Source organism: Lolium perenne, chromosome 5, assembly GCF_019359855.2.
Source record: "Lolium perenne isolate Kyuss_39 chromosome 5, Kyuss_2.0, whole genome shotgun sequence".
In the NCBI taxonomy this organism is placed as follows: Eukaryota; Viridiplantae; Streptophyta; class Magnoliopsida; order Poales; family Poaceae; genus Lolium; species Lolium perenne.
Genome location: NC_067248.2, coordinates 31,539,492 through 31,548,897, shown reverse-complemented (window position 1 = coordinate 31,548,897; position 9,406 = coordinate 31,539,492). Strand labels below are relative to the sequence as shown.

Genomic DNA, 9,406 nt, shown 5'->3' with positions numbered 1-9,406 from the left:
GGATGGTCGCCGACGTGGCGGTCCGACCTGAATAAAGGCGGCGGTCCTAGGGCCTCTCTTGCGTGAAGAGGAGGACCTACCGGAGGCCTGGACTCGTGATCTGGCCGGAGTGTTGAGTTCCGGAAGGCTCCGCCGATGAATGTAACAATGCTTTTGCCTGGAGTTTGTTGGATCGGAGGTATTCGGTCGTGCGCACCCATGTTTTTATTCCGACCGTTTGGTTCTGGAGGGAGCGGCGCGAAGCTCTTTTTCTTTGATTGACATCAAGTGACTATGGATCCATGATGAAAGTCGGAAGAAGAGAATTTCATGAAGGTCAGAGGGGAGGACTAGCTAAGGGAGGTTCAAGTCTTTGCGATGTTGAGGGACTTGCTTGGTGTTTCGGGCTTCACAGCAGCGGTATGAAAGTGGGGGCGACAACACAGGTGAAGTGCAGAGTCCTACCTTTCAGGGTGAAAACCCAAGGTCTGGCCTTAATTGGTTGTGCCTGGCAATGTCCTTGGTGGAGGCATTTGTTTTGAGAGCGGGGACTAGTCTGTATTTCAGGTGTTGACTTGGCGGTGGATGTATTGCTGTTGTTAGGCCCGAGATATTGTAGCGGGACTTTTTTTCTTAGTTTTCTTTCTTGTTTTTGGCTGTGTGCATCCGTAGTGCCATTAGGGTGGTGCGTTGTTGCAGAGGCTGGGTGTAATTGGTATAATATTAATATATTCTCTTTATCGAAAAAAAATAAGTTCACATGTCAAGCCATCGTCTTTACAATCTACATGTTGGTTTCTCGCGACTCTTGAGGTAAGGCTTATGGTGTTGGCTTCAACATTAGGTCTGGGATGCAACGGATCATCTAGTATTTTAATTTTATGGAGGCTATAGAATCGTATAATGTTCTACATCATAGAGTGGATGTTAAAAAAAATTTAAAGAAGCATAACCCTAGCAAAAGTTGGAAATCCTTGAAGTTGTAAAGAGCTAATAACGTTGGACATACAACAACTTGCGTGATATGTGCAAATTCATACAACAAGTTGAAAACTGGGGTAAACTTGTACATAAACTTGTCATACAGGTGCAAATCGATCCAAAACGATTCTGAGTGGGACACATAGCACTAATATTTTTCGATAAACACCCTACATATGTTTCTATCACTAATTAGACCTGCTTCTCTTTCCCAAAATCCACCCGTACCAGTTCGCACCCTCGTGTGTCATCGGCCGCGCCGCTTTTGCAGTGCTGAGGAGGATGTTTGACCGCCGCCACAAACACCATCGTCGAGAACGGACGTCATGGCCCCGTCGCCATGTACGAGCTCCGGCGCGCGCACCGCGTGAGGAGTGGCAGATGGAGGAGGTGTCGGAACGGTGTCGCCACGGCCATTCTCACCTTGGCCTCCCTCGTGCCAGCGAGCGCTGCCTCGCGCACACCCCATCACTGTCAGCTCTGTAAGGCCAGGCAGCGTCCTGGCCTAGTCCCAAGCCCGCACCGCCGTGTACCGTGGATCTCCACTCTCCAGACTCTTTCTCTAGTGTTCTTCACGAGCGCCACCGGGCACAAGCCCAGACTCAACTAACAAGTTGATCAATGTAAGCACAAATGACAAATCAAGAAGATTGATGAGTAATTTTGCATCGGTGTGTTCATTATATACCCGTGCATCCGTCTCATGAGAGCTACAAGCAACAAGCAGGGACCTAGCAGGTAGCACACACCTCCAGCCGAAGCAAGCAGCAACGAGCACGACCGCAATGGGGCAACGCGCCCGTCAGCGGCACGTAGAGCACCGCAGCCTACTGGCTCCTTCGATTTGGCAACTCCGGCGCTGAGGACTTTGTGGAGTCCCACCGAGCCACCTAGGCGACGGAGACGGCGAGCTGGGTGGCGGCAATGAGAGGCAGCGACCTGTTCTGCCTTGAACTGCGACTTTGGCATTCGTGGCACCGACGGAAAGTCTCCCGAACACCAGCCGATGATGTCCTCGACGGCGCGTGTCAGGTCACCGCCACGTCGTCCGCAGTCCTCGCACTCGCCATATTCCTCTCCCGGCGACGTCATCGGCTTGGTCCTCCATAACACGCAGCTCGCGGGATTACTGCCCGCCGACCTGGGGCGGGAGCACCTGGGCCACCTCGACCATTCTTGGAACATTCTCATAGGCACCCTCCTGCCCGCGCGGCTGCTCGACGCCACCGAGCTACATGTCTTCTCCCTCGCCGGCAGCGACATCTCCGAGGACTCCCAGAAGCCGCCGGCTCCTCCTACTCCCTGCGGTCTCCAGGAGCTCAACGCGTTTCCGGTTCAAGCCCTACCGCGCGGAGGTGGAGAAGGTGCGAAGCCCAGCGTCGCCGCGCAGGCCTGCTCTACATAGGCCACGAATAGATCCACCGTCGGCGCGCCGTGCTCGTGGGTGGACGAGCTGGGCGTACGGCGCAACGTGAACTGCACCGCATCGTGCTCGCGGGCCAACATCTTGCACGCGTCATCCCTATCTACCTTCTCGCAGGGGCCTTGCAGCGCGATGGTCGGTACCGGTGCTTCAGGTTCTCGATGCGTGGACGAGGTTATTTGCGATAGAATCAATATGCAGGGTTTTTTTTCCAAAAAGTAACATTGATACGTGTAAGCCTCAAAACCGGCGACACCCTTCGTTCTTCATTTGCTCGAGACGAAGACCTCAAGTTTTCAAGTTTATCTTAGTTGGTGGTAGTCGTTTGCTGTTGTTTTTGGGTGCCGTTTTCGCTCGGATATGTGCTTGTTTTGTAAGCTGGTAACCCCAGCGGTGTCGGTGTGTGTTGTTGGAGCTGTGTTGTTTTCCTGGCCGGTTGATGGCTTTGTTAATTCAAAGTCGGGCTCTTTGAGCCTACTGTTTAAAAAGCCTCAAAACGACTTTGTCTTCATTTGCACAGGCATAACAACTTTGTGTACCAGTTCATCCCAGTTTTCAACTTATTGTATGAATTTGCACCTAAGACACAAGTTGTTGTATGCGTAGTGTTATTAGCTCAGTTGTAAATGTGGGATGTAACCGCTCTCAACCTCATCTAAGTTGTACGTGTCTAGGAAGAGGAGTCTGTCCGTATGATCGTAGCGTAGCTGGGTCGGTTTGTGCCCGAGTTTTCGCCGACCTTGAGACAGATATAGTATGGCTAGCTGTTGTGGGTATACTTCATGGGTGTACCATCGACAGTGCCTAGATCCGACAAGCCCGGGTGGCCCATAGATGGCGATGTGGCGTGTGGCCCGTCGGACGGCCCAGTTGCTGTTGATCCTAAAGGATGAAGTCCAGCCCAGGATAGGGAAGCCGGATCCCAACCGACCATCGGAGGAAGTCGGATCCGTGAAGGTCCATGTGGAACCCGGATCCATGGAGGCCAGGAGTAACCCGGATCCATGGAGGCCCAGGAGTAACCCGGATCCATGGAGGCCCAGGAGTAACCCGGATCCATGGAGGCCCATGTGGAACCCGGATCCAGTACGACGTAGGGAGGAAGGCAGATCCTTGACGTACACGGCAAGACCTTGTACCGTAGTTAGGCGACCTGTAATCCGGCTAGGACTCTCCATGTAAACCCTAGATCCGTGCGCCTTTATAAGCCGGATCCTGGGAGCCCTAGAGGCACGTTCACGTTCACGTTCACGTGTACGTTCAGGACAACCACAACTCATTGTAACAACGCGAAAGCGCCAGATAATTCCAGACAAGCAGCAGTAGGCCCTGTCATCGTGCAGGTGTTCCGAAGCTGGGTAACTCGCGTACCACCGTCCCGTGTGCACTCCGCCCTATGGCCCCTACTTCTTCTCCCCCTCGTGAGGATCCCTCCTCCGGGGTACCGTCGATTAGGCAACGACACTAGCCCTACATCGTGGACTCGGGGTTTACCCTTTGGAGGAGTAACTCGGAAGGAATCTTGTTCTTTTTCTCGCACCATTGTTGGCTACATCGTCGACTTTCGGCTTAGTTTGATGGCGGCGGCGCGGTGGGATGAGCTCCCGGACGATGTCGTCCAACAAATCGACGGGCGCCTTCCATGCCCGCTCGACCGCGTCTTCATGGCCGCCTGCTGCAAGTCGTGGCGCATAGCGCCCGTCGGGCCGCCCACGCGTTCCCTCCCATGCCTCCTCCTCCCGCTCGCCCGAGGTCCGTCCGTGGCCTGCATCCTCGCCGGCGGCGCCCTGCACGGCCTCGACCTTCCGGAGGACGCGCGTCGCGCCCGTTTCTTCGGCTCCTACGAGGGCATGTGGGCGTTCCTGGCGCTCCGCCGAACAGAGGGGCACGTGCTGCTTAACGTCCGCACCGGCGAGCGCATCCCGCTGCCGGACATCGAGTTCGGGAAAATCACCAAGTTCCGCAAGCCGGTTTACGACCACAACGGAGCCATCCAGACGTTCAGATGGGCGGGGATCGGGGGGCCTCCCCGTCCCGTCATGATGCTCGCCGCGACCCTCTCTCGCGCGCCGGCGGTTGACGACGAGGAGTGCGTCGCCGGCGCCATCCTCAACGTGGTCACACCCGAAGGCCGCGTCAACCGCTGGCGCTACGTCTGCTTCTGGCGCCTGGGCTCGCAGATGGCCATCCAGACACAAGAGGTCAGCACCCATGTTGGGTTGTCGCCGCAAGACATCGCCTACTTCGACGGCCGCTTCTTCGTGCTGACCAAGGGCGAGCACCTCCGGACCTACACCGTGCTTAACGAACCGGATCCGAACCGGGAGGGAGTCGATAATTTTCACGCCAAGTTGTGCAACCTCTACCGCACCGGCCGCGGCGACAAACCAGACGACGCAGTACCCCGCGCCGGATACCTCGTCGTGTCCCGCGGCCAGCTCCTCATGGTGGTCAAGGAGTGGATGCCCGACGACGGCGCCGCCTCATGCATCCGGCTCTTCGCGCTTACTCCGGCTGTCGTCCTACTCCACGATGATCCAGACTCCTCTCTCGCTTGGACTGCGGTAGAAAGCCTCGCTGGCCGGCTGTTCGTCGTCGGCCCCGGTTGCTCGAGGGCATACGAGTGCGCCGACTTCCCATCCGGCTGCATTGAGGAGGGTGTATACTTTCTCGACGACCGCACCTACTACAACTACACCTTCTTCGAGCCCTACTTCCCCGAGCAGAGTAACCCCGACGAGTTTGCGTGCGCCGATAATGGCAGGTGCCGCCTGCTGCCGGCACGCCCCGAGCATTGCTTCCCCATCAAGCCCGGGGAAAGCTCCTTCTCCACTTAGAGCATCCCCACTCGTTGGCGCTCCCCATGCCCAAATCCGGCGAAATTTTCGTCCGGATTGGAGGAAGATTTGGCGTGGGGAGGAGTATATTTCCAGTCGTGTGCTCCCCAAGCGGCGTTTCTCGGGGAAAAAGGGGATGGCTCGGGGAATCCGGACGAAAGAGGAGACACGTGGGCGTGGGCGGTTGGTTTAGCTTCATCCGGAGTCCCCGGGAGACCCCCGGGAAACCGAGGATGGCATGGGGAGTCCGGACGAAAATAGGCTTAAATCCGGACCAAAACGAGGAACCGGGGGCCTGACTGGCCGTTTTTCGCCGTCTGGATGAAAAAAAGTGGCCGTGGGGGCTCTGTGGGGAGACGAGTGGAGATGCTCTTACTCGCGCGCCGCCGGTCTGGCTCCTACCTTGAACCTGTACTGCATGATGGACGACACGGCACAAGATTAATGCTCTCTACATCGTCTACAATTTGACAAGCGCACAAGATCGAGTGTGCATATACAATAGCATAGTGATACTTGCTACTCCCTCCGTTTCAAATTAGTTATCCTAGTTTTGGTTATATTTTGTCTAGATACCTATTGTATTTAAGGCGTTTCAGTATGCAGGTTTGTTTCTTTTCTTCATAGTATTATTCTACAAAAAAAAATTATATGTATAAGTTTCTTACAGAATATATGTATGATTTTTTAAATCAATCTTACAAATACGCTTTCTGCTAAGTTAATAGAAAGTGTTCTATAGTAGTATTGCTCTATTTATTATTCTCATTAAATTATTCATATAGTCGTGTTTGTTTGTAGCAAAACGGATATTACCACTATGCTTTTGTCAACACTAGGATTTCTTGTCCTAGCAGTACAGCTGACCTATCGTATTTTTCTATTTATTATTCTTAAATTACTCGTATTGAATGGAAGTATGCCCATAATTTTTTTTCAAAACTTTGAGTTATTTTTTCATGAGAACGAACATCTTCTACATTTATATGACCTATCCTTGTATAATGTTCTTTTTCTGTCACCCGATCCCAATACTTTTCTCTTCCTCGCCTCTCTCCTCCTTATCTCATGGAGAGACGAAGGGAAAACAAATTTGAAATCGGTCGTAGGGTAATGATTTTTTTTAGAGAACCGCACATTATATTAAATCAAATAAACAGAGTACAACAAGTGGAACGTACAGGAAAACCAGGACTGACATGTGTCCAGGAAACTTTCCAAAAGGACCCCAAAATAAAAGCATATTACAAGTAAGTCCTTTGGAGTCCCTGCAAACAAACCGATCTGAAACCATCGTCGTCCGCCGGCGCCGCCGATATGCACACCAGAGAGAGCGACGGAGAACCGACAAACAGAAATCCAGGCCAGCGCCATAGCCTTCAAGGCGTTGTGAACCGAAGACTAGGCCTGTAGAACAGGCACTTGACGCCGTGGCGAGTCGGCCGGGGACATTCCCCACGCTGACCTAGATCCAAATCCGGCGAATCCCGCGACTGTTGCCGGGGAAAAACGCCAAATCTTCCGCCGCCGGATGATGACCCACAAGTATAGGGGATCGCAACAGTCTTCGAGGGAAGTAAAACCCAAATTTATTGATTCGACACAAGGGGAGGTAAAGAATACTTATAAGTCTTAACAACTGAGTTGTCAATTCAGCTGCACCTGGAAAAGCACTAGTAACAGGGGTGATGTGAAAGTAGCAGTGATATGAGAGCAATAGTAACAGTAACACAGCAGCAGTAATAGTAACACAGTGGCAATGGCACCAGAAAATAGTTGATACTACTTCCAGTGACATGTAGAACAAGTATATGATGATGAGAGATGGACCGGGGTTCCCAGCTATCTACACTAGTGGTAACTCTCCAATAACAAGTGACAAGTGTTGGGTGAACAAATTACAGTTGGGCAATTGATAGGATTGAAATAGCGTTAAGACAGAACATCAAGATTATTAATCATGTAGGCATGTTTTTCATATATAGTCGTACGTGCTCGCAATGAGAAACTTGTACAACATCTTTTGTCCTACCAGCCGATGGCAGCCGGGCCTCTAGGGAATCTACTGGAAATTAAGGTACTCCTTTTAATAGAGCACCGGAGCAAAGCATTAACACTCCGTGAAAACATGTGATCCTCATACCTAAGCCTTCCCCTCCACTTGTCTCAATTTCTGTCACTTTTGGGCCTTTGGTTCCGGACATAGACATGTGCATACAACTTGTAGATACAATCTAAGCAATAAGTGTAGAGCTTAAATCTAAGATCATGCCACTCGGGCCCTAGTGACAAGCATTAAACACAACAAGATTGCAGCAACAATAACTTCACAAACTTTATAGATAGACTAATCATAATGTAAGAATCCATCGGATCCCAACAAACACAACACCGATTACATCAGATGAATCTGAATCATGTAAGGCAGCTCATGAGATCATTGTATTGAAGTACATGGGAGAGAGAGTACCAACTAGCTACAGCTAGAACCCGTAGTCCATGGGGGAACTACTCACGGAGCATGATGGAGGCGATGGCGTTGATGGAGATGGCTTCCGGGGGCACTTCCCCGTCCCGGCAGGGTGCCAGAACAGAGACTTCTGTCCCCCGAAACGGAGTTTCGCGATGGCGGCGGCGCCCCTGGAGTCTTTCTGGAGTTTCGTCAATCGGTATCGAGTTTTTAGGTCGAAAGGGCTTATATAGGCGAAGAGGCGGCGCATGAGGGGCAACAGGGCGCCCCCACAATAGGCCGGCGCGGCCAGGGTGGAGCCCGCGCGGCCCTGGCGTGTGGTGGCCCCCTGGCCCGCCTCCGACTCTCCTTCGGTGTTCTGGGGTCTTCCGGAAAAAATAAGATACTGGGTTTTCGTTTCGTCGAATTCCGAGAATATTGCCCGAACAGCCTTTCTGGAACCAAAAACAGCAGAAAACAGGAACTGGCACTTCGGCATCTTGTTAATAGGTTAGTTCCGGAAAACGCATAAAAATATTATAAAGTGCGAGCAAAACATGTAAGTATTGTCATAAAACAAGCATGAAACATCAGAAATTATGGATACGTTGGAGACGTATCACCGGACCACCAACCTTGTTCCATCACCAAACAAAGAGCCCACCGCTGCAAAGGAACGGCGAGCAGACGAGGCCATCGGCTCAACGGAGTCGCCTGGACGGACGCCGCCATGGTGAGGGAGAGACCGAGGCCACCTTATTCGACGAAGCACCAGCCCCACCAAACTGCTGCCACTAGACGAAGACGAGACCCTAGACCTATGGACCAAACCGGAGAGAAACGGGAGCCCACCCCCCCCACCCCCCCCCCCTCCAGCTGCCGGAGCAGCGGAGGGAGGGGGGAGGAGGTCACCACCTCACCGGCGTCCAAAGGAGGGCAGGAACCGTCGCCTCTCTGTCGCCAGGGTAATGATTTGGTGGTATTGGAGCAAGCTAGTCTCAGGGGAAATTATTCTAGGCAATCGCTTTCTATTTAAATAGACTTATTTTGTAAAAAAAAATTAACAAATTTTATAATTCTTGCATGGTGCAGAACACAATATGTTTTGTGATTAATGACTGATCATATATGTACCGCATAGTTGATCGGACATAGAGCTAAATTGGCATTCTGTTATATCTAGTCCCTCATATTAGAGCATCTCTAACGGGTAATGTAAACTAAAGCACCAAAATGCAATTTTGAAATCACTTGTTTTGTGTATTTTCGGTTTTTAGGGTACCAAAAAAAGTTCTGCAATTTCAGGTGATGTAAAATAGTGTACTATGTGCTCCAACAGATGATGTGAAATAGGACACCACCCCTAGTGCCAGTAGCGGAGGCAGCAATTTTTGTGAGGTATGGCCAACCCAAGTAGCCATGTGCACAACAATATTGAAGTTGAAGCTTTCGTGCGTGCCAACACATATATATGGTGAAGTTGAAAATTTTTGAGGTGTGGCGGAGGCCAAACCATGCCAGATTGATGCCTCCACTACCTCAAAAATTGCAATCTAAATCCACGTCTCCTGGTCGGCCACGGCTTCAAGAATGATGGTACAGTCCGTCTTCTATCCTTTGAACTATCAATCTCATGCCGCAAGATAGTTCTTCCACCTCTAGTGCATGCAATCAATGGAGGCAAAAATGCCTGGAAAAGCACATGCGGTGTTGAGATCGCCAAAAGTCTAGCCATGT

At 51.6% G+C, this 9,406-nt stretch overlaps 1 protein-coding gene across 1 annotated transcript; it reads left to right on the top strand.

Moving 5' to 3' along the window:
• The first annotated feature begins 3,960 nt into the window (after positions 1–3,960).
• Positions 3,961–5,220, top strand: LOC139831451 (uncharacterized). Its single transcript, XM_071820729.1, has one exon. It carries the CDS (start codon positions 3,961–3,963, stop codon positions 5,218–5,220), a length of 1,260 nt encoding a protein of 419 aa, XP_071676830.1.
• Positions 5,221–9,406: the final 4,186 nt, after the last annotated feature.